General features: G+C 36.9%; 1 protein-coding gene across 1 annotated transcript; it reads right to left on the reverse strand.

Moving 5' to 3' along the window:
* Positions 1–632: 632 nt before the first annotated feature.
* Positions 633–14,762, reverse strand: LOC140929328 (uncharacterized). Its single transcript, XM_073379129.1, has 3 exons — positions 14,698–14,762; positions 4,500–4,814; positions 633–1,557 (listed from the first exon to the last, which is right to left on the reverse strand). The coding sequence occupies exons 2-3, from the start codon at positions 4,786–4,788 to the stop codon at positions 1,064–1,066; spliced, it is 783 nt and encodes a 260-aa protein (XP_073235230.1). The 5' UTR covers positions 4,789–4,814; positions 14,698–14,762; the 3' UTR covers positions 633–1,063.
* Between the last annotated feature and the right edge of the window lie 11,093 nt (positions 14,763–25,855).

Below are 25,855 nucleotides of genomic sequence, written 5' to 3' on the forward strand. Positions count from 1 at the left end.
ACAGTGGATAGTGTTTTTCGCGCGCTCTGATTGGCTACTCAATCAGCGAATATCCTGCACTATTCACTGATTCTCCTGCAGTTCCTCCGAGCCTCAGTAAATAACCACCACTAGCCTTCTCCACTTCGATGAATAATTGTTATTTATTAGTAAGATTAATGTAATATTGATAATGATCAGTAATTGTCATGGTTATATGAAGTTCATTAACGCATTTGTTTTCTCACATCTGAAGTGTAAAAACAATGTTGCCTCTAAGTAAAAGTAATGTGTGTATTAATTTTTTCTTTACTTACAGTTCAGAAAAAGAGAAAATAGGCATAGACCTTGGTAACTCAAAAAGTATATTTGGGTAAATAATATTATCCTGTAGTATTTTCTTTGAAATGGGATCTTTGTGCGTCTCTTTGCAAACAAAGATTGTAAAGAATGCTCTTGTTTCAACATTGGTAGATCCTTTCACAGTTTATTTCGACTTTTGCCTGCGACCAGTTAGCGAAAAATCAGTCAACACCACTGGAAAGAAGGCGTTATAATCAGTAAAGTTGCCAATTAGGAAAGTGCTCTGTTGTAGCTCCGCAAGGTCGTGGTATTTTACAGTTGTAAAGAGGGGTGGGGGGGGGGGGGCAAGTTCGTGCCTCCCACCATACAAACACCTGTAAAATTTCTCGACTTTGAGTGGAGCAATATCTTCGCTCTCTTTGGACGTATCACCTTTAACCCTTTAAACCCTAAGATCAAAATTTGAATTCTCATTTGTTGCCCCCATTCATTTCCTATAGAAGTAGTAGGGAGAAGTTGATAAAATATAAGGAAATACATCTTGTGTGATCATGTCCATAATTCTCATGACCACTCTGTTTTACAAAGCATTGATATTACAAGGAGAAATTTGATGCTGAGCACTCTTAGGGCTTAAAGGGTTAAACTTGGTAAGTTTCCCTATGTTAAGGCCCTCTTTCCAGGAGTGTCGATGGATAATGGCTTACGGCTCTTTATCAAAAGTCAAAAAAGAAAACGGAAAAGGGTCTTATTATCGTTCTGAAAAAGTATTAAGGGCAGCCTAATCACTGCCTTTCCAGCTATGAGAGCAGTTTCCCTGTGTGCTTGGCGTTCTGTAGCTGGACGTCACATTATTCCCAGATGGTGGCACAGAAAAGGGGTGATAATGCGGATCACAGTGCACAAAGTGAACTCCATGAGACCACAAAGGACCACTGACAGGTGAATATGGCGACCAGGGTACATAATGAAGGCCATTATAAAGATGGCCCGAATTGAGGTGCCCTTCAGAAGGCAAATGCCTAGTGGGGCAAAAAGCTTGAACAGGCTTCAGCCCTAGGGCCATACGCCGTCTCTTTGACTTCATACGTCTGTTTTGGAACCATATTTTGATGGTTGTTTCTGACAAGTTCAGGGTTGACGCCAGCTCACTTCTGCGCGTACGTGAGACATAGTTTTCTCTGAGAAATTCTTTCTCTAGTCTGCTCAATTGCTCTCTTGTGAATGCTGTTCTGTATCGGCGAGTTCTTGTTGAGTCATCATTGCGGTGAGAATCTTAAGAGATAGGGAGAAAAAGTAAAGGTTAAATCGATTACAATAAAGAAGAGAAATGTGACAATTATGGGATTGGATGGCATATTCAGAAAACAAGATGAAAAACGTCCTTTTGCCATAAATCAGCCTTATGTGCAAATTGGGAGATGTAAGTACCTTTATTTTCTGAGGACTCCATGCAAATCCTAATTCTGAAATTGGCTTGGATCGAAACGTTTACGATCGATCCAGCCGGCCTATTTTGAAGGATTTATATGGAGTCATCAGAGCATAACTTTACTTATGCTTATATCCAATATGCACCAACAGGCTGATTTTTGGTTCCCTGTTAGCAGAGGCCTTTTGCTCTCCTTCTGGATATGCCAACCTATCCCATAATTTCACAAATTTAGTTTTTGTGACGTCATCACTTGTCTTCTCTTTTGTAGTATATCATCAGATAGAGAAGTCCACTCTACAAATGTTTTAGAAAGCCTCTCTTAAGAATTTCGGTGCTAAAACTTTTGACAAACTACTGTGAATGAAGTTTAATGGACTCTATATGTCATACGCTCCTAACTCTATAACTCAAAAGGATACTGAAGCCTGTTCAAATTGTTAATTTCATCCTTCAACTATGTTAACCTGACATTTATACCAATGTTTATTAAGAAATTTGATCTCTCAAACGATTACTTTCAACCCAACAGTTGAAAAAACTAGAATGAAAGAAAATAAGGAAAATGCCTCAGTGGGAAAACACTGATTGGTTAGCTTTATACCTAAAGTTTACTTTGTAAAATCAGAACAAATTTGTGCAGTGTACAGTTAAGATAAAGTACAAAATGAGATCATTGTGACTTGATGCTAAGTTTTGCATTCAAGGAGCGCAAAAGTGTACAGACTGCAAACGTCAGCAAAGCTTTTTTGACTTTGAAGTTAGTTATTATTTAATACGAGACATTTTTATTGTAAATTTATATTCATGTGAATTTGTATTCTACTGAAGCACAATCTAAACCGTGTCTTCAGAAAAGATTCGAAACATTACCAAAAAAGTTACCTCGATACATGTGTATCATAGGAAAAAAGGCTCAAGTCTAACCTAGAGTAGACTTAAAGTCAAAATGTAGGTTGATTGATTTAGGGTAAACCGAACCGCACCCATAGCTGATTTACACTGTCAAGTTCCTTGTTAATAGATTTACACTTACAATTAACTTCCGCTTTTCGAACCATAGTCTATAAACTCTAATGCAATAAGTTGAGCTTACTTCCCGTATTAGGAGCTCTACTGTGAAATTAGTGAGCAAGACCTCGGTTGGTTATTCGGTGATTTGGTTCAAAGGCAGTTTGGTAGGTGCATACACTCTTTTTTTTTCCTATAAGAATATATTTTAGAAGAATATCGTGGCTGAAATTTGCAAAATCGTAAGAATATGATAAGAATAAACCCAAGGCTGAAAAGGATATAATTTTGTGTTTTGAAAATCTGTTAATACAATACAGTTATATGTTTGTAACTTAACCGAGAAATTATTCCTTTCTCTTGACGGCAGAACTAGCCACCAAAAAGAAAAACAACGTGTCAGATTGCCATTAACTGCAATTTGTTATAAATTATAAATTTACTATAATTTATTATTAAACTTCGTTCGTTCTAAAACGGAAGAGTCAGTTAAGAGGCTACAATTTAAGAATAATACAAGAATATTTTCAACCTTAAAATCGGCAGAAAAATAAGAATATTCAACCTGGGCCGGAAAAAACAACATTCTTATAAAAAGAAAAGAGTGTAGTAAAAGCTCTCGACTCCCGGTTTGACCGCCTTTCATCAAGCTGCAAATAATTTCCTCTCAGTTAATACTAATATCTAAAATTCAGTACTCTTTCATTGCCGAGAAAAATAGGAAATTTAACGCTTTTCCTATTCACTATCTTACATATGAAAATATCGCTTTACTCTTACTAAAGGAAAGTTCTAACTGGGGGAGTTTCTAAATGCTTCTCCTTTTTGTTTTACTGTTTCTTTTCCAAAATTAGAAATTTCTATTCTAAATTTTAAAAAGTTGTTACTTAAGGAGGGACAAGATGTAATTTAGTGTTTCGTCTATAAAACCCTGAAGTATTAATGATAATTTATTATCAAAGAAGAACGTAGATCTCACTATTGATTCTGCGTAACTGTAGACTCTTAAACCAAAATCAAAAATAATTGACAACCGCAAAAGTGGAACTACTCGATATAGCTGTAGTTCTCATGCATGAATTTTGCTTCCCGCGCTTTATCAGAAACTTACTGAAATACCGACAAGATTTTACATAGATGGCCTTGGTATTCTTTTTAATCACTCAGGGCGAAGTCATTTAATGCGAGCAAGAAAATAGCATAAAAAAGTTGTTACGTTGGATGCAGATTCCTTATCTAATGCTGTCTTATTTAGTTCCCTTTGAAAGAATCACGATTTTTCAAGACGAAATATTTGTACAATATTTCCTAAACACTTCCTTTCCTCTGATATATTTTTCTTTCAATTCAGAAAGCGGTGGGTTACGGCAGGAAGGCTCTTTTACGAGTTCCTGTATGACCTGTGTTTAAAAACATGCGGCTTCCCACATCTGTAGACAAAGATGTCTTTATTTTTCTAGAAGAATATTTAGAGGCCCGCCACATTTAAATTGTTTCGGAATCGAAGTTGTCTTAAGTTAGTTTGGGAGGTTGCGCAAGCAAACAAGAAAATTACGTAGTGTAATCCAGTTAACAACTAATTTTCCGTGGAAAAAATTAAAAAGTTGTTCAAAATTCTGAGAGGAAGACAACAGCAAGGTTCAAAATGTTAAGGGCTGTGATTGAATATTTAGAAAAGTTAGTTTTTTTAGGCTTATTTTTTCGCTCAATCTGTAAAAGACTAGGAATCAATACGAATTTACATATGGCTTGACATTGAAAATTAGTAAAATACCTTGATGATGCTCTGAAGCACGCGACGAGATTGCAAATGTTCTTCCACTGGAAAGAGGAGATTGAGAAGTTTGTGAAAATGCGCTCGTGTGGCCCGCAGAAACGCCTTCCAGCGCCAGAGGCCGAGGAATGGTTATGGAGTTTGTAAAACTGGGCGAGGTTCGTGTCCTTTCGGGTCCTAGCGAGCATCTCGGCAGCGCTATGCAGCTGTGAGCGTCCACTCTTTGCTCGAAGCTCTCCTTGGATATAAGCGATTCTACTGAGAAGGTTGAAGACTTGGTCGTCTGCATGTCGACTCCGTGTGTGGCTCAACTAACTGAAAAGCAAATCAGAAGGTGGTGCTACTTAAGAAGTGCCCACATCTGATCACGTGATTTTGCCTTAAATTGTTTTAATGGAGATTATCAATGACCGGATTAAAATAATTAATTGACCGACTGAATAACCCCTATGGAAAGGAAATGAGTCTTTCTTTATATTAGATTTCTACGCCTCTCGTTTCTGCGCGCAATCCTGAAGGAGTTTAAGAATAAACAAAGCCCTAATGCCCTTCACTAGCCAATCTCTAACACGCGGCCCCCTTAAACTGCTCGGAAGTCATTTTACAAACAGTTTTCTCAGCGATGGAAAATTAGCATGTTAATGTGGCACTGAAGGGAATAGGTCTTTGTTAACCTATCTTAACTATTCCGACTACTGACGAATTGTTCGTGAAAATGAGTTTAATTTTTTATACTCTTGTCTTATGGCAGCCTTACTGTAAACACCGAGTTTTTTTTTTCTTCTTTTTAAAACGGTTCTCTTTAGTTTACTTTTTTTCGTGACGAAAACGAACAAAACCTGTGAACTGTTTTAATTTATTTTTTGCTGTTTTCTTCTATGAGAAGGTTACTTAAGGTTAACAAAAAAATTGTTCTCAGCCTTCTTAAATTGTTTACTGTTAATGACATTTCTTCCAAAAAAAGGTTTTAAACAGACCTTTGTTTGTTTGCTTTTTTTTTTTTTTAGTGTAATTCGGTTTTCATGGCTTAATTCAATTAGTTAGTTATAACTAAGTTTTTGTCCGCCTAGGATTAATACATACGTTGACCTCGCCTCATAAAAATGGCGACCAAGACCTGTGGTAACCGTTTGAAAGCTGTGACATCTATGAGGGATTTTTTTTTCCATCTGAGAGTTACGAAAATCAATTTCAAATAAGTTTTAAAAGTCTGGAAGTTTCACAGATTTAACATGTTTAATTAAATGCTTGACCTACAATATTATTTACTTGCAGATTCAGATTATTTTTGGTAGTTGATGCTGTAACAGAGACTCACCACGCAAATTGAGTTGATAGAGATTTTTTTTTCACCCTGCGTCAAAAAGGGCGATTTTCGTGCTCTAAGCACCTGTACACCCCACTGGCTGCAGGTAAACATTGCGTTATTATTAATCTCTTTTTGCAAACAATACACTGTGTTTAAATCCACTGAGGCGTTTAAATTGTCGTTTTGCGGCAGTTTTCCAGACTAAATTGCATATTATTAAGTGTTCTAAATGTTTCTTGAGATGACGCATTCTAATACATTTAACCTATAACACGTTTGCAATACACTGATAAATTCAATTCTCAATTTTTTAACAAATGGTTTTGTTATTATTTTGTTTTGGGAATAATAAAATAAAGTGTTAAAAAATCAACCCCTTTGAATAGAGTTGCTTTTCACCTGTAGATGATGTGATGAGTCCTTCTAGAGTGTCAAGCAAAGAGACACCTTTAAAGCCTTAATTAATAGCCTTCACTTCCGGGGGAAAAGTACGAACCGGCCATCTTCAATAAAAACCTTTGACAGTAGGAAAAACGTAATTAACAATCTTTTTTTAAAGATGCTGTTTTGTCATGTTGCCGTTGTTGTCTTTATGGAGAATAAAGAGTTAAGCTTTATTATTATGATTATAAAGTGAACAAGAATGCGGCCAATTTTGCGTGTGTGTAAATACGCCTGCATGAGGTTGAAAATATTATTTCAAGGATTCAACATTTTTGCGTCAAATATATGTCGCGTTATAGGTCAATTTTTCTCGCTGCATGAATGATTTTTATTTCAGTGAAATTAGGTGAACTGTAGACATGCCGATGATTAGAAATGAGATTTAATTCGCATCGGGGAGCTATAATATAAAAGCAAAAAAGTCTTGATCAAATACTCTACAAGTAGAATTAATCAATTTAATCAACTTCGTTGGTTTGATTTCCAAAAGGGCCCAAGATTTAATTAAACTATATTTAAAATTCTTTCGAACTTCGAGTGGCAATATGTTTTCTTCCAAATAATTCGTAGGTTTAAATCATCAGTTACACAAATCTTTACCAACAACTTTATCTCAGTCTGCGTTCTAAACGGAACGCTGTGAAGATCTGTCATAACGGACCCTTATTATAGTAAATAAGTTTGTAATGATAAATTTTTCCCTTTTCAAATCAGTGGAGGCGGTTTATTAAAAACTTCCAGTAGAAAAATATCGCAAATTATCACCTAAGTAGTTTTTAGCAGTTTTCTGCAAACTAAGCTTTATTTTGATCCCAAAATGTTGCTTATAAACAGTACAAAACTTGGATTGGATTCGCATCAGTGGGAAAACAGGTTTAAAAATCTTCAAGTAGAGGACACGACTTCAGAATTGAAAGTTTCAAATCTCAACAAATTTCGCCGTCTCCTGGTCTTATTTCGTGCCAAAAAGACGAAGACAGGATAGGAACTTGACGAGAAACTCATAAAGTTTAAACAATGCTCTCTACAGCAAATCTTAGTGTGGTTTTATCCCCTGGGAAAATGAACATCTGGATCAAACAAAGCCAACGTAGCAATGGGTCTGTAAAGACGCCATAAAGGGGCCGTCATCGTTTGCTTTCTGGCAAAAAAACTACCAACTTCAGGTGCCCCTAATGTTCAACAGTGAAAATAAAACGGATATTCACATCTATCTTGTGTGTGAACGACAAAGTACGATCATAACACAAGAATGTTCAAACATGTATTTGCTCAATTCTTATTTTTTTTACACCTAGCTGCTAACCCTGTGTTGATGGTGGAGGTGTGAAATTAAGTATCTTTCCGATTCAATTTGGAACTGTGGGAAGAACTGTTCCACTTTCATCGACATTGTTGAACAGAAACTAGTCAAAGACCATGAAAATGGACCCTCCTGGGCTATTTTTTAAAACAAAAACACAAACTACTGTGTTGTTCTTATTCTAAGCAATCCTCGCTTGGTTTCATGAAGTCGTCCGAGTATTTTACCTTCTTTTTTTCAAAACGGACATTTTACATATTATCTGATGAAACCTGAGCTTATTCACCACTAAAATGCATTCAGTGGATTCAGCCTATTGATCTTGTTTTAGTTACTGAAGCCATCAAGTACGGCGTATATCTGTCGTATTCGGATTACCAAAGCCATTCTAAAAGGTACCACTTGTGCACGAAACATATAATCGATTATACCGCGTATTTTTGTTCAATCCAAACCCGGTGCTCACCGACCTCTTCCAACAAATTACACTTGAATCTCTTGGGGAAAAAAAAAAACAGTTTAACGTGTGGGTTAACATTTAGTCAAATTGACTAACAAAATAAGTAAGGCGTCCGCTTTCAGAAAGACAGAGGAGATTTATAATCGTCGATATAAGACCTATAAACAAACATAAGGAGACATTTTCTGTTATCTGCACACTCCTTGAGTAAATAAAGTCTGCACCTTTTTGTTTTAATTTTTTAGCGTGTCCATCCCGATTATGCTACCGCGAAAAGTATTTGTTAAAAGCCTTTTATTTTTCAGGTTTTTTTTGTCACTTTAGTACTAAATTCGGGAAGCTTATCCCAGTAAAAATCGTCCGTAAGTAGCTAATGTACATTTAGATTATAACCAACAAATGTACCGCTCTTTGTTGCTCTGAGCAAAATTTATAGTCGAATGCCATGTTCCGAAAAATATCGTATCGAGTTCTAATAAATTGATCGTAGAAGTTAAACAGTCTTGTTTTATTTTAAATGCTGTGTTTTATCGCTGTGAGAACTGCATTAGCATCTTGGTCCCATGGGGTCAAGTTTCGTCATTTTACAGTACGTAGCTACCCTCCGACATAACACAACTGTTTCTTTCTTAGCTATTCCCTCGCTCGCTATCTATAGGAGTCATCTTTCACTGTATTGTCGCGTTTTTGAAATCTTCGAGAACATTTTCCTTTTACTGAAATCCATTAGGAACAATAAGATGTCATCATTCTGCCAGACGCGCGGGAGTCGGTTTAGGGGAAGACTTATCCCTTTCGTCACTGAATAATAAAACCAATACCAAAGCTTCATCTTAACCAAATAAATAATATTTTCAAAGAAAAATAAAAGATTTATTTATACTGAATCTTTAAGCAACGCAGAATTGCATTTTGATATTTTAAAATGGTACACAAAAAAACGCAGAGAATAGCAAGCTGAAAGCAAGTCTCGACCGTGACAACAGAGAAAAAGCCATGGTGAATTTAAAATTTTAGTGTTCCTAAGTACAACATCCTGTCACAACACTACGCTCTTACTTCTAAATTATGGGGTTCATGTCAATTTGATGCATATATCCAAAGGAAAATAAATATAACTTCTTTATGCGGAGGAGTAAACTGCCTCGCCGCGAAAAACCTGTCGCGATGAAAAAGTAATCATTTGATAAACCTAACATGTTTCTGGTAGCCTATGGTGCAATTATTTAAATAAAATTTCATTAAATGGGGTAAATTTACTTTATAAATCGGATATAATACTAAATTTTTTAATGGAATCAAATAAGGCTAAGGACGAGGAATTGCCTTGGCAGAAAAGCTCAAGACATTGAATAGCACAACGAGAAAATTTTTCCTCTTGAAAATCCACGTCTGTTACAAGAGTCGGCATTACCCCGTGCTGGTTTGAAACACTACAAGCTATGAACTACCTAAAGAGCTTTCCATGAAGTACAAGAAACAGTTTTCTTTGTGTAGTAAATTAATAGCTACAACATGTCCTTTACTAACTTAACAAGGCCATCAATCGGCGACAGGTCACATTTTGATGATATTATCCTAAGTTTGAATCTCTCATAAAGAATGGAACTAGAATACTAAATATTCCTTTATAAAAGGTTCGTCAGATAGAATAGGCGTCCTTAGAGCTGCTAGTGCTTATAGCTTTCATGATATTGCGATTATATGATCTGCTGCCATCGGTATCGTTCGTGGAATGACTGTCAGTTGCACACACAGACCCCTTGTCTTGATCATGCATAGACTTATTAAGTTTTAGCATTGTGTGCAGCTATATATGAGACTATTTCTATTATAACTGTTTGTTTTCTCTTTCAGATTTTTTGCATCGATTATCATCCTTTTCTTTGCCGCTTTTTACAGTTTGTACGCTAAAACGAATTCTTTAGAACAATTCGTCAATGGTTACGACTTGCCCTTGTGGCTTTATCTTTGTAGTATACGAAACTACGACCACATGACATCTGAGTCTTGGTCGAAGTACTGGATGACAACATATTTTGCTTTCAGGTTAATCAGGTGATAAATAATATCTAGACTTTCAATTTTCTTCGACGGTGCGATCTCTGTTTTCTGTTCACCAAAACGTTTGACCAAAAGTAGCAAAGCTAAGAATGCTTCTGGTTTTTTAATGTCGACGTTTTGTTCTTTCTTTTATCGTTTATACGATGACAAAATCTAAATAAGATGACGATACTACCAGAAACTAACAACTGACAAATTGCCACAAGAAGTATGTTAGGACCAAAGATGACTTATAACTGTCATGGCTTCAAGTAAATGCTAAAATGTGATGATTCAAATGAATGCTTCTAAGCAGTATTTTCTTTGAGCTGTTTCTGCTCTGTTCATGGTGGTTGAGTAGTCATTTGGGATTTTCTCCACAGATTGTGAACGAAATCTTAAAAGTGTAACGATTCTAACCTAAACCTACTGAGCAGTCAAACTTTTTCGTGATGCTGTTTATATTATACTGTAGAAGGCGGTTCTAACTTTTGAATCTGTAGATGATATTTTTAAGTGGAGTATTCAAGTGAAAGGTGCTGAACAGCACTTTCCTGTGGTACTGTTTATTATATTACACTGTACAAGGTGGCTCTAACTGTAGAATCTGTGGATGAAATTATTTCATTTTGTAGGGAGAGTCTTGTATTGCTTCTATTCAAATCAAAGCCACCAAGAAGAACTTTCCTGTGGTGCTGTTTTTTTTTTAATGTTGTGCGAGGTTGTTCTAACTTTTAACTCTGTGGATGAAATCCTAAGTTGTGGTCAGTTATTTCTCTGTAGCGCTCAGTTTATCTCTATCCCACAACAACAGCCATCTAACTGGGGATGGGTTGTTCAAGTTGTACAACTGTGACTAAAGTTTCTAATCATTTCTTCCTAATTGCACTGTTACTACGTTTTCCAACCGGTGCACAGCTCTAAATTTTCGATCTGTTAATAAAGATCCTTTAAAAATTTCATCTTACGAGTTGAATAATCATTCTATGCAACACAAAGTTTTGCTCGTAAATCATAGTCGCAGTTGGAAATAGTATATTTAGCAGGGCCCCGCTAATGCCAGCGGGCCCTCGCCTTCAAAAAAAAAGTTAGAAAAGCACTACATTCCAAGAGTTGAGCTGTATTAGTTAAGGAGATTATGATATGTTAGACTAGCAAAAAGTCGTTCTTGGATGACTTTTCTCTTTGGAGCTTTGCAATGTTAAAAAGACTGAAAAAAAAAAACTAAAATTTAAGGTTTATGACGTGAGAAACACATCTACGTTTGACTTACCCTCTGACCGATATGAACATTTAACTATATTTTATGGAAAAGAATGTTTATTTTCTTAAGTGAGTTTAAATTGTTATAATTGACTATTCTTTGCCCTTTTCGCTGTCAACCAATTCTGTAACGCTTAATCTTAACCCTCGAAACTTTCTGGCTCTCGATATTGCATAAATTGGTCTAGTTGGCACTTTGAATGTATGACGAGTCGGCTTGGAACTTGATACGGTGGAAAAACCGTTATTTTTCCTTAATCAATCGTGGATGCTAATATCTAGGAAAATTTTACAGTATGCAGAGAACAGTTTCCACGAGGAATCATTGATATTTGTTTAGCCCAAATTGTCAGTACAAATAGTTCTGCGCTAGTCAAAGTGCGTTTTCAAAGCCGACAACAAGCATAAACTGTCAACCTGTATATTTTTCTTTTGTTCTAGCCAAATCTTATTTTCAGCTTCAGTAAGCAGAGCGTAGATGTAGGTTCTTTAGTATATATACAACAAGTGCATACCTGAAAAATGTCTCGTTGTATCATCAATGTCCTTGTCATGGCATAAACCGTCACTTTCCTTGGGGGCAATATTATTCGTATTTACCTGACTGTGGTCCGGGTTCACTTATGTAAGGGCTTAGTCACCCATATTAAGACTTGTTACTGTATCTGCTGCAGTGAAATACTGCAGTTAAGGAAGCTGACCCGCAAACTTTCAGTTTAAACCCCGAAGTGTCTCCCTTTGTTTAATTTATCTTGTTTATGGCGCCGACTTCTAATAACTTCATTGTACCAAAAAAGCACGTTTAACAAATCAAAACATCCCTGTTTAAAAAGGTTCGTAACCTGGAGATTTATGATGGGAAATCTCAAGATGTTCTTTTTAAACAACTCTTCAGTTTACATCTTATTCAAGAGCCTAATTTCAACCGTTTTGTTGTCTTTGTACTTCGTAAATAAAACAACTTTCTTTCTTTGTCGGACGTTAAAATTATTTATTTGGTCTGAGGTTGAATTTAGGTACGGTCAGTAATTCATGGTTAACTATAAAGTCTTCTGTTCCGTTAAAAGGTTCGTTTTACGGAAAAACTTGGTTGGACTTACTGAGACACAGTTCTTGCAATAATTGTAAGTACGGTTTTCATGTCAAAGGCTTTTATTCTTTTTTATTTAACTGTCACGATTTTGTTCTTTTCGATTTTCCGCTAAAAAGAAAAAGCAGCTTATTAATTTACTGGATTACCTTGTCACTTTTTTAAAACGGTCAGGTTATGTTTTGTAAGACAATGTAATATTTGCATGAACCTGAACTTTCAGCCCGTCGAGAAAATCTTTAAAATTGCCGTTGAAAAAAAAAAGATTAACATTTAAACATTCCTATCCTTCTAAGACAGTTAATTCGAAATCAGTCTTAACATTATAAGCTTGTATTTATGTACAACTCGACAGCTAGCCGGTGATCATTTTTTTCCTTCTTTTTTTGTATTCTTGGCCACATTAGAAAGAGAAAAATGCCAAATTTCCACCAACATTTATAATGATCTGTGTTTAAAAATCCAAGCACACGACCTTATCCCACTGTTTTTGCTTGGTATTAAGGGTTTTGCTATAAGGCACAAAAACTCTCGGCAGCCCTAGGAAAAAGACCTAACACAAAGAATGCGCTTGGCATAAATGTTGGTTAACGCCCAGCCCACATTTTACAGCATAATGAACTCTTCCACTGCACAGAAATTACTGCTAAAAAACTTTCACCTTAATGATCACATTTTAGAATTTTATTCACAAACTCGAACTTTAGAACCCCCTTTTACAACATAGAAAACAGTACCACAGGAAATTATGTTCACTACTGAGTAGAATGATGCACTTTAGGATTTCATCCTCAGACTTAAAAGACAGAACCACCTTGTACAGCATAATAAAAAGTACCACAGGAAAGTACTACTCAGTAGCTTTCATTTGAATGGTCACACTTAAGGATTTCATCCACAGACTCAAAAGTTAGAACCACCTTGTACAGCATAATAAACAGTACCACAGGAAAGTACTGCTCGCGGTAGCTTTCATTTGAATGGTCACACTTAAGGATTTCATCCACAGACTCAAGAGTTAGAACCACCTTGTACAGCATAATAAACAGTATCACAGGAGAGTACTGTTCAGTAGCTTACAGTAGAATGGTCTTCGCACTTTATGATTTTACTCACAGACTCAAAAGTTAGAAGCACCTCTTTCAGAATACAGTACTACAGGAAAGTAATGGCTCGTTCAGCATAACAGGGTGTCTACCAACAGAATTTACTGAAACATTAGTTACAAGAACATTGCTGTCAACCTTAAGTTTTCAAATTAGACTTAAGCAATTTGACAGAGAATGGAGGCAAAGACATCAAGGTTTTGAGAAGGTTTTAATAAACAACCGCCAAATGGAAATTTGTTAGCTACGAATGCGTCACAGTGGCTAAGGCAAAAGCTGAGAAACTAGGATGAATAAAAAATTTTCTGTTCTAATTTCTAGCTCAATTCTACTCAAAAGTCAGTTTCATTTTGTTGCATGGAAAATGCAATCATTCAGCTCTATATTTTAAGGAGAACTAAAGAGCTTTAGCAAGAAGACCGTAACGATAACGAAAGCGTCAAAAGGTAAATAGTTTAAATGCGCAAATCAACAGCTCTGCAAGTTTATTACACTCTTTGATCTTTGATGCCTTTCTTTGTGACCTTTGCACGATTACGAAGTGAAATGTTTTTAATGTTCCGTTCTAAGAAGACGAGGACGAATTTTCTTTCTCTTTCTGAACTTGGGTGTGGTACTCAAGAATATAACTCGAGGAACGTTCGTCTGCATTTGGCAATTTGAGACCCACTCTGTGTTGTTGCGATGAAGCTTAATACAACAAACGTGGGTAACTATTGACACAAAGCTCGTAAGAAATTAATGAAAACGTTATTACCTTGAACAAGCGTATCCTTATGTCGATACAACAGATCATCCTGTAGCTAGTTATAACCAGGGTCTCGAGATTTTTGAGAAATTCTGTTCTAAGAAGACGAGAATGAATTTTCTTTCTCTTTCTGAACTTGGGTGTGGTTCTCAAGAATATAACTCCAGGAACGTTCGCCTGCATTGGCAATTTGAGACCCACTTTGTGTTGTTGCGATGAAGCTTAACACAACGAACGTGGATAACTATTGACACAAAGCTCGTAAGAAATTAATGAAAACGTTATTACCTTGAACAAGCGTATCCTTATGTCGATACAACAGATCATCCTGTAGCTAGTTATAGCCAGGGTCTCGAGATTTTTGAGAAATTCTGTCTACGCAAACGGAGAATTAAATTAGAACATTAGAACAGTCTCTGCGGTAAGGCTTACCTTAGTTCCATGTTCTTGGCTCAGTGGTATTAAAGCAATATTTCTAGCAAGGTATTGAACTAACATTTTGTTGTTGTGCCAAATTTATAACTTTTGCCAATTTATTTAAACAGAAAGGGGGTGTTGAGGGCGTTTCCGTAAATTAAGTACGTGAGCTAGAAATAAATAAAAGAACAGAAGTGGTAGACTTTATTTTATCTTCTTAGATCTCTAAACGCCTCCATTTCTGAAATTAAAAAGCAATTTTACTCAGTTCAAATGCCTCATTTCTTCATGTTGTCATTTCATAAAGGACGCCCTTAAAACAGCGTTGTATTTTTCATTGAATACTACACCTACTTTGATCCGGCTATTTAAGGTATTATTTACCGAAAGCGTTTTTGTAAAGAAAAGGTTTTACCAGATATTCCTAGCAAAGTTCCTTGCTCCAAAATATGGAACATTTTTAGAGCACTAGACAAACTGAAAAGAGAGCTAAGGAAATCATGCAGGAAAATCAAGGAGTGGCAAACTACATCATCGCTAAACTTCTTAGTAAAACATTTACGACTTATGCAAGAAGATAAATAACTTTTCCCTGGAAAGAACTTAAAATTAGAAAACGATATATAGGATGATCGAGTAAACTTGTTTAGTTTTTCTTTACTCGAGACTAGCATCATCTAGTCCATCCGTTTTGCTTCTTGCCTGCGAATACAGCAGTCTCTCATCAGAGCCCCTCGCCAGCAGGGTCGTTTCACCCGGCGAGGAGCAAGGAGAAACGGCTCTGTTCGCAGGCTATTTTGCTTCGTACTTTAAATGCAAACTTTTGTTGTAAAAATGTCAGAGCTTTTTGCTCTTTCTGGTGCACCTCAGTGATTCGTTTTTCCAATTTTGGTTTGGAATTTTTTTATTGAAATATATAAACTATACATGAATAATAAAAAATAGTGCAATCAAGAAACAGTTAATTCGAATGAATATGGATTCTGCTCATGTCATCCTATGACTTCCTTAAGGGTATTTCTTTTTTGGGGTACTCTTTCAGCAATTTTTTTCCATCAAAAGTTACGGGTTCCCTCTCCAAAACCACAAAACGTGACATGTAGCAAAATTGAATAAGAATGAACAACAAGTGTCAAAGATAAACCGATAACCCACTTTTACGTGACGCGGTTAAGCCCCGATAAGTGGGCCGAAAAGATTTAATTACTTCCTTGAATTCTTTGGAGGGAGTGCGGTGTTTTTCACACTCCTAATATTATTTTCCAGTGAAGAGCTTCTTCCGGTTCAAATTGGCACGATAACACGTGAAAATTCTGTTATATAAGCATTGTCGTTGCATAACAAGCGAATGCGTAGGAGCTAAATCAACGTGACTCTTAATAGAGAATATTCTCCTCTCATTTAAAATGTCGCAAGATTATTTTATTGAATGTAACAAGGAAAATGTCCTGTTGATTTTTCAGATGTGAATTTTAATAGTATAAATTTCTAGACTGACATGATTTTTTATTAAATTAAAGATTGGAAGTGAGACTATAACAAAAAAAATGATGAAAAAAGGTTTAGTTAGAGACTCTGAGAAACAAAGTCTGGCGGAGCTCTCTTGCATACATTTATCATACCTCGACTTTGTGTTCCCAAGAACTAAATTTTTGTTTATTGTTTTATCTTAACTATTTATTCATTTCTTGTATTATTTGAAGTATTTTTTTTCCAATTTTTTTTTTCCGTTCACGTGTTTTCAATTCACGTGTACGTTTCTCGGAACTAGACGACTGCCTCCCTCCAGAAAAGAATAAGGATGTCCTGTCTTGTTCCGCCCTAATGTATTGAGGTGGTCTTTTTGGCCTCCTTAATGGAAGCGTGTGTGGAGTTCGGGCGTTGTCGTTAACACGCCCGTGGGAGCATTTCGTTCCAAACTGAGGATTTAATAGGTGATTGATTTAAAATCTACTTTAAGGTGTTGATGAAAAAGAGGATTACTCGCGTCGTAGAAATGTTCAGATGATTTCTTTATAAAAACCGTAACGAAGAAAACCTTGGAAGTCTGACACACACGTTCGTATTCGTCCAGTAGAGAAAAGACAGTAGCAAGTTTCTCACGTTTCATCTCCACCTTTCCTCTAACCCCTCTTTAGCCAAAGACACTGTTTGACACATTGTTGGGAAAACACATTTTCTCTTGGAAAACAAAGTTTAGTAAGACTAAACATCTATCTTGAATTTCCACCCACGAAAACACTGTAAATCAGAATTGAAGGAAACAAAATCGTGGCTCCAATTCTTCTGAAAAACTGAAAAAAAAAACGTTATTTGCTTGTCGATAGTAACTACTGTGTTTCAGCTGCAATTATATTTGAATCCGTGTCCAAATGAATTATTTCAGATCTGCGTATCTTCATTTAGGATTTTTTTTTTCCAATTATCTTCTTTACGAGTAACTCGTCCCACTTTGCCGCTTTCTTTAGGGAAAAACGTCGCCAAGATTTGTGGCATGCTACTCGAAAATCCAATGAAAGTGTTTAAATCAAAGAAAATTCTTTGCCTTAAAAGTGGCATGGTCGTACTAAAAGTTATTATACTGGTGCATGGAAAGACGCGGGGAAGGGTGCAAATTGGTTTATCTCAAAATTCAACAAAATTTTCAAATTTCATTTTGTTAAATGCCGACAAACAAATAGTTCCTTTTGAAAGCACTAACAAAGAGGTTTCATTTGAATGGTCACACCCTGCAGTTTGTCCGCAGACTTAAAAGTTAGAACCACCTTACAAAACTTGCTGGTAAAGATCTACGAATATTTGCTGAAGAATTTTACAGCTTGGGGAATGAATTGATGTTGTTAGTGGCTTTTCTTGTTCAAAGGCCATTTAGTGTGTCAGTGAGTGTTCCTTTATAATTCGGGTGTAGTTTACACGGTGAAAACTTGCTTGAATAATCGATTATACTTCCCTTCTAATTCTTTGCGCTTATTCTAGGAATAAAAAAAGACTTGTACAATGTAGTACAGTCAGCTAGAGCAAGCAGTCACCAATGTCGCGCGTGCTAGCAACATGGGGAGTTTCAGATGTTAGACTGACTCCATCACATAACTAAACCCTGTTTGGCTTGTAAGTTATAAATCTTTGCGAGGTACATGAAGCGTTCTGTTCAACTCTCAATACATAACAAATTTTTGCTCTGACTAAGCAGACAGAAGATATGAACCATTCAACTAACTGAGAACAACTCTCCTGTGGTGCTTTTTATTATGCTTGGCAAGGTGAACCTAACTTATTTGTCTATTAAAATGAAAATCCTGAAGCGTTACGAAAATAATTGAGTAGTACTTTCCAGCAGTGCTGTGTGATTTGCTGTTTCTAGTATTTTTTTAACCATTATTTTTTCATACTGTATTTTTTTTATACATTCTCAACGTCAAAATAGCTGTATTTTAAGAACTCGTGGAAGTACACCTAACGCTACCAATTGCAGGCTGTATAGATGTCTGTCTTAATTATAGGCTGGAGATAAAAATTTTTTTTGCAATTTTTTTTTTCTGAAAAAATTATATAGAAGTTCATCAGTTAATGGGAGTAGTACTGGATGAGACCTATACAGTTATTACATCAGCTAGTTTATCAAAAATTTTCGTCATTTTTTCCCGGTAATGTCACATACTTTATTGAAAGATATTTTGCTGCATTAAAAAATGCCCCCCTTAGGTGTAGGACCGAGAGCCCGGAGGCTTGTTTGGTTTTGGCAGCTCACACTCTTAAGACTTAAAGGGGTTTCATTAAAAGCTGCAAGGGGCTAAATAGAGGAAATGTGGTACCAAAATGGTCACGCATGAACAGGTCTAAAATTGCTCAGTGCTATCTCCCCCCACCCCAATAAGGACGTGACTGATAGAGGATTAAGGTAGTTGACCAACTCTTTTCTGCCGTATAAGCCCTCCTGGATTCCCCTGAACGCTTGAAACATAATTCGCTTGTTGACTGATAATAAATTAACAAAGTGAAGATATCCGGCACTAAAGTGTTTAAAGAGTCTTTTTTGTTCAGTTACGCTGTTTATTTTAGACAAAGGACAATTAACCTTGGCGGTATTAACCACTGTCGGCGGATGTCCGAAATGAAGCAGCTTCGGTTTCATCGTAAAATCGCCAATAGTTCAAATTGTCGCTAAGTCCTTGGTTTCTTATCTCTAATGTCATGGTGAACTTATCACAAAACCGCGTAATCTGAACGGTACCTGAAGCAAAATTCATGAAAAATCCCATATTTCATTCTGTTAAATGGGAACAACTTATAGTGTTCTTGCGTCCTTTCAGTGAAGTTATGTATTTCGTTGCCACACCTTATACTTACTACTTGAACAAGTTGAATGGCATTACATCACCTAAATATAACAACCTGCCGTATAAGAGCTACAATTTGATATTCAAAATAGTTAGCATTTATCATCTTGTGTCTTCAAAATGTAAATTAGCATTATCTGATGTCCGGCGACATTTTTTTTTTCTTTTTTTTTACCCTTCTTTTCTAAGAAACGAAACAAGTCGAAAGTGACGCTCACCTTTCATATTCGATGATGGCTGTTTTTGTTTAATTTTTTCCTAAATGCAAAAAACGCTTTTCCACTTCTATATACGTTAGCTTCCTAACAGGATAGGGTAGCCCCTATCCCTTCTCACTGGCCGTTCTTAATAGCGGAGCCCTATAGCTAAAGAAATATGGAAACCTATGGATCCAAGAAAATTTGGTTATCACGTCTGCGTACGCCCTAAAGACCGTCCGTACAGACTCTGGAGGAGGGGGAAGGGAGACAGGCGTCAGCCCAACTAGGCGAGGGGTATAAGTTTGCTAGTGCTACATTTTTTCGGCGGGAATTAAACTCTTTTGGGCAACCCGCGTTCTGTTTGGCGGGAAATCGCGTGGCTACGGTCCCTCCGAAAAAAAAGATTTTCTCTTTATGAAATTGTTTAAAGCTGTATTTTAATGGTCTACATTGACGTGGATAACAGAGAAAGAGCTAAACCGAGAGATAAAAAACAAAAGAAACACATGAAACTTTTAAAGTGGTGGTGAGAAAATGAGAAATGCTAGTGGCCACCAAGGTGAAAATGAGCGGCAGCGAAAAAAAAAAAAGAACTGAACAGAAACACATACAACATTTCCTCCATGAAACGTGTAACATGGAAGTTTCTGGAAGTTTCACGTTATAGCTGTGCAAAACAATGGCAAAGAAAATAATGTAAATAAAAAGTGTGCAGCTCGTGCAAAGTTGTTTTGTGGCTAATTAGACCTACTGGTATTTTTTGGCTGTTTTTGTTACCGTTGCCGCTTTGCATTACACGATTTTATATTTTGTTTGACTAAACTATAGATATTAACGAGAGCTACAATTGTAGATATTAACGAGAGCTCCGCTTTCAGCCCTGGCTAAAACTATATATTATACTAGGGGACGCATAATGTGCCCAGACTGATAGTGAGTCTGCGGCCACTTTTAAAATTAAGGTGCATCATGCGTCTGGACGGGTCTGGGCAAACATTTTTCGTTCGTCTGGCAATAAGTTTAGACGAGCTATGCTTCGTAATGTATCTCTCATAATGCGTCTTGTGGCCATCTTATTCCTGGGACGCAAAACCAGACGCTCTGTTCACACAGAACTGAAGAACCATTGCCCCGGTCAAATTTTCGACCGTGCCAGCTAAAAATTTGACCTCGATTTTAGCGTTCACATTATGCAATTTTCTGAGCGGCTAGGCGTTCAAGTTTTGGTACGGTTAGCGTGGTCCGTGTGAACGCAACACCTAAACGCATGAATTTTTGACCTTTCGAAAATTCGTCCAGTGCCGTGTGAACGTAGGCCGGGCGGATCATTACACGTTTCTGGGAAACTGCCTACCTACCCCTCCCGTAAGCCAGCATTTTGCTCTAAATGAGAAGTAAGTGTTAATGTTGGCTTAGGGGAGGGGTATGTGAGCAGTTTCCCAGAGACGTATAATCCTAGCCCGGCTGAGTCTTTCTCGTTAGGCGAATTTTTTAAACTCGAGACATTTTATGGCATATCACCTACCGATTGGAATAAAATTTAGACAGCCCTAAATTCAGCACCAAATCATATCTTTTGAATTTACAGTGCTAGACATTGCCGTCTAAGAGATCTAGAAAGATCGATATCAGCTGAACCAGCAATAAAGCGTAGATATAATTTTTTTCAAAGTCTAACTTACCTCAAGCCTGATAGGTAGATTGCGCTCATTCCTATGCACATTTTGCACCTGAGCATGGGAAATGCCATAGGAAATATGAAGCGGGATTTTATATTTGATACTTATCATTTAACTCTCTTACGGATGAAGAGTTTTAGACGAGAATATACATAGTAATTAATGTTTAGCTTTGCTCAAACAAGAACTTCTGACATTTGAAATTTACAAAGAGACGCAAAGAAGGCATGTATCCTCATTCCACAAGCCTTATGTTTTGTAGAGACTCTATTTCAAACCATATAAAACCATATTAAGATGTGTTATTTGCAATATCGCAAGGACATTTTCGAGGCAAACATGTTTTTGAAAAATAATTTCAGTCAAGAGAAGACAATATAAGCTTAGCATGGTATTTCCGGTGTGTCGTGGAGGGGGCTAACACTCGGGTGGGGTCAATCAAAGCAGAGAACATCTTTTTGGCAAACCTTATTACATAAACTAAACATTTATACTCTTTCTTAAACCTGAAATACCACTAGGCGTTTTCTACATGAATTTTTAGAAGCACTGCGGTGTTGTTACCGTATATAAAAAACCAAGTTCCTTGTTTTCTCGCTCAGTGGAGCAACTTGTTTACGACACGGTCGAATTCTTATTTTGAAGTTTGTCAAAAACATTATCATAAAAATGATAATTTGTTTTAGAAATTCTAACGCTCTGTACTCAATTCTGTCTCACACGGAACTATTTGTTTTTCAGCACTGATACTTGTTATGAACTTGAATTGTAAACTTAAGTTGGGATGAGTGGCTAGTAAGCCCAGTCTCCGTGAATGAGATCCTGCCAGCCGTTCGGCAGCACGCAGCAATGCCTTGCAATTAAAAAACTGATTGTTTTGATGGATTTTCTACCGCCCCTAATAGTATTTCACCTGTAAAAGAATCTATTTGAAATGTTCTTGAAGCCGAGGATTAAAGCATGTTATGTATTACTGACAGACAAAATTGTTTAAAAACGAGAACACCCTTCTGCTGGCACACAGTAGGTTGACAAACTTCAAGTACAAGGGGCATCAGTCCTTCAGTATCCTGTTTCTTGAGTTAAAAGAAGACGCTGTATGACAATCAAAGGAATCCTATTTGCCTGCATATCTAACTTGCTGAGTTATTCATTTTGATAAAACGAAGCCTGGTCGTTTCCATTTGATTTTATCTGTGGTTTTTCCAGTCGATGTAACAATTGCGGCCACATGGAATCAAAACAGAATCCAACCCGTGACACACATAAATATTTGTGAATTTAAAGATATGCTTTGCCTCTACCAGAAAACGTTTGCTCAGTAGCTCATTTTCGACCGAATCCATGAGAACGGCCGAAGTACACTCGCCAAACACCATAACATTCTCTGTCTTTGGATTCCGAAAGCTCTTTTGGAAGCTATAACCTGTTAATCACTTTTTGGAAGTCGTGCCGATGTTACAAAGGCCCAATCTGTTTTTTTAACATTTAGGTCAAAACATCCAGTAGCATTGCAGATAGGTCTTGGTCGATGCTCTGTTAATTAGTGAATTCAAATGTTCGGGTGCTGTCCAGCTACTTGTTGTCAATGTGACGTCTCATACTATGTCAACTGTAGCTTACCTACGTCACTTAATGACGTCATTTCGGGATGAGGAAATCTAGATTAAAAGTTTAATTTCAAATCGCTTAATATATCGCGGTAAACCTCATAGTACGTGTCTGTTAAAAGCCAGTTTAACAGCGCGTAACAACGAATTTCCGGTCAGCACAAGTGGGGGCTTAATTGGAGAATGGAAATAAAAAGCAACGCTGATTTTGATGAGCTTTTAAAGCGAATTTTCTCCAAGTTTTTTCGTTCTCTTTACCCCAATTTTTCACCAAGCCCTCATCAGTTCCAGAGCTAAACGTGACCAAAGAAGATGTTCATCTATTACGTTATCTAACAGCTTTTATAAAAAAAAATAGTTCGTCAGTTTTCGCGGTTTTGTTTGCACACTTGAACGAGGATTACGCCTGCATAACAGTTTTTCACGCTGGAAGATCTAATTTACTGAAATCAACTGAATATTTTACTTGATTCCTGTTATTGGCTTTTTAGGAATTTGTGCAGAGTTCAGAATAAATTGAACTGAGAGTTTCTCGCTTCTCAGCACTCATAATAAAATAAAACAACATATGGTAAAATCCAACATCATTTCAATTCACCCTCGAGTGCTATAAGGCTTACACGCCGTTGTCTAGTTCTGCGAGCTATAGGAGAACACTTCGCTGGCACCCTCGCCTCGCTAATGAGGTGCATTTCAAATCCTGATTGGTGTAATCTTCTTGATAAAGTACCACATATTGCATTGATTTTTTTTATTGTGGGGTTGGGGGAGGATAGAAGAAGTGAGTGAAAACCGGTTACCAAGCGTTGTAAATTGAGACCTTCAGATTTTACTTCGAGCACAAGTTTGAGTTCGAGAACAAGTTTTCAAACCGAGTTCTCGTGCTTTTGATTGTAAATGCTGGTCAGCAACATGAAAGTGTGGGTGTTCTGAGGTCTAATTAGTTCGAAATTCCAAAGCCGTACTCGTACACGCTCTCAAAGAGTCCTTTAGAGTCAAATCTAAAGGTCGCCTAGGCCCAGTTCAAACGTCGATCTTTTCACGTACCGAACTAATACCCATCTAGGTCGACCCAAATGATTTAAGTTCGACAGTTGATTCAAATGTCGAGCTTAATTAGTCGGACTCAATTAATTTTCACGATGTTTAATGGTCTGAAATACTTGCAAGTGAAAATCAATTTTAGTAATTTATGCATTAGGTTCGGCAAACGAGAAGTTCGACGTTTGAAACGAAGTCGCTCTACAGTCGAAATTCCCATGTGGGCCACTCGATCTTAATTCATGGGTCGACCCAAATTAGATATGTCGAACTTAAATGATTCAAACATCGATCTTTTCATGTACTAAATTGAAGGTATTAGGTTCGGTACATGAAAAGATCGACCTTTGAACTGGGCCTTATATCTCCAAGTTACCTCATACCCACCCAATGACTAGCTGGTTCAAATTCCTTTTTTTTTAATTCCAGGGTGAGCAAAGAAGGCACTGAGAATTATGCCTGTGATTATGATCACCCACAGGTACTTCCAAGATCAGGTATTTTATTACTTATTATAACTTCTAGCTAACAAACATGTGTAGTAACACGCAAGGGAAATCTGTTTCTTGACACTTGGGCGGGGTTTATTCTAGGGCGCGGCCTTGCGGGATTTCCGCAATTTGGTAAAAAAATGTCAACATAAAATTTACGTTGTCGCGTCAAATGGGGTGCAAAAAAATAGAGCCAAGGATAAATACTATTTTTTGGAGTAAAGTATTCGAAAACATCACTGACAACAACATTGATATGACGGCCGCTCTATAAACTTACTTTGATTTTTCATAACCTCTTACTGTCTCAATTGCCTTTCTGTTCTTCGTTTGAGTCATTATTTCGCCAGACAAACATCCGGGATTCTGCAGTAATTCTAACCCAGGCTTTTTCAGTTGCCCAGAATGTTCCAAAATGGCGGCAAAGTTTCGATAAACGTTCGTTTCCTCATGGAACAGTCTGCACCAATAAGTTCAAATACCTTTGGGGGACCCCCTTTCTTGAAAAAGGGCCCATTTGACTCTCATTGGCCAATTTCTAGGATAAATCCTGCTTGGGGCGGGGGCGCTTTCCATTTGTCAGAACTCAAGGTCGGGATATTCCCTTCGAGATGAGAATTTTACTTTTAATCAAAGATATCCAGCCAGATCAGTCAAATCCCAAATAGTATGCACGAAGGAAATCGTTTTTCATCAAAAACTCATGGAAAAAGCCTTTTCATTTTCAAAATGACCGGTGCGGCCATGGTCCGGCCGGCCAGTTCTGACTTTGGAAAGCGCCCTTAGTAAGAGGCCCCCATCTATGGCCTCTATGAACGAATTCCCCTTAATGTTGTTCAAATTCTGGCATCAACCCTATATGTGGGGTGAGTTGGTTGTTAGTTCACCCCTTCGCTCCGGGTACTCTGGTTTTCCCATTTCCTCAAAACCAGCAGTTACAAATTCCAATTTGACCAGGAAAGGTAGATGAAGAACCACTACGTGATTGTGCTGCCTCTAAATCGTTAGTTATTTTATGTATTCTCTAAAACCTTTTTTTTTTCAGTGTAGTGTGTTAACTGTCTTGTTGTTGTTTGTTCTGAAGAAACTGTTAAACTTTATTTTCTGTCCCGGCAATTCAGACAAAGGATAAACCCTTCCACTACTGCAGCCCTGTTGTTATTTGAAACAAATACATTTTTTTTTTCAACACTTCTGTCAATTATGTTAATCGCGCTAAAAAAACGAGTTCAAACGTTTCTTATTTCTTTCTCCTATAAAGACATCAAGTTTTCGTCCAGCATTAACATATTATAAGCTTCAATTTTGCTGTTGTCGAAAAGTAAATGCAATATTAAATACGCCAAAAGTACTAGTGGCCTATCCGGCTGTTATTACGAACAAAAAAGCTTCTATAAAGAATATTGTAGATGAAGTCCTAAAGAATTACTTGGAGCAAGATTGAAGCTAGAGTAGTTTCGATTCCTGAACAATGAATTATTTCCTTTTTAGTTTGTAGAAATGTGACAGTTTAAAGAAGACTTTTTTAAAATAAGTAACTTTTTGTAGTAGCTGTAATTCTTCATTATGACCGGTTCACGCGAAGCAAGCAAGACATGGATATCACACTGAATTACTGATCACTTGCATTGTTGTCGAGGAGAGCGTATAGACTGGCGTCGCTTTCACGTATACTAACTGAATAAAAACGCGCAGGGAATTTGTTCATTGGAACCGAAAAAGGAGAAAGTTATTCTTTCTCTCTCTTATAAGTGACGGAGCAAAATCGAGTGACTTTCATGGGACTGACACAGCAGCAAGACGTAGCTATTACAA

The sequence above is a fragment of the Porites lutea genome, chromosome 3 (assembly GCF_958299795.1).
Source record: "Porites lutea chromosome 3, jaPorLute2.1, whole genome shotgun sequence".
Classification (NCBI taxonomy): Eukaryota; Metazoa; Cnidaria; class Anthozoa; order Scleractinia; family Poritidae; genus Porites; species Porites lutea.

What these genes read in the sequence shown, in the direction of transcription:
- LOC140929328 (XM_073379129.1), bottom strand. Translation starts at nt 4,788, where the DNA reads ATGCAGACGACCAAGTCTTCAACCTTCTCAGTAGAATCGCTTATATCC. An exon ending in TGCTTCAGAGCATCATCAAG is followed by an intron (nt 1,558 to 4,499) that starts GTATTTTACTAA and finishes CTATCTCTTAAG; the next exon opens with ATTCTCACCGCAATGATGAC.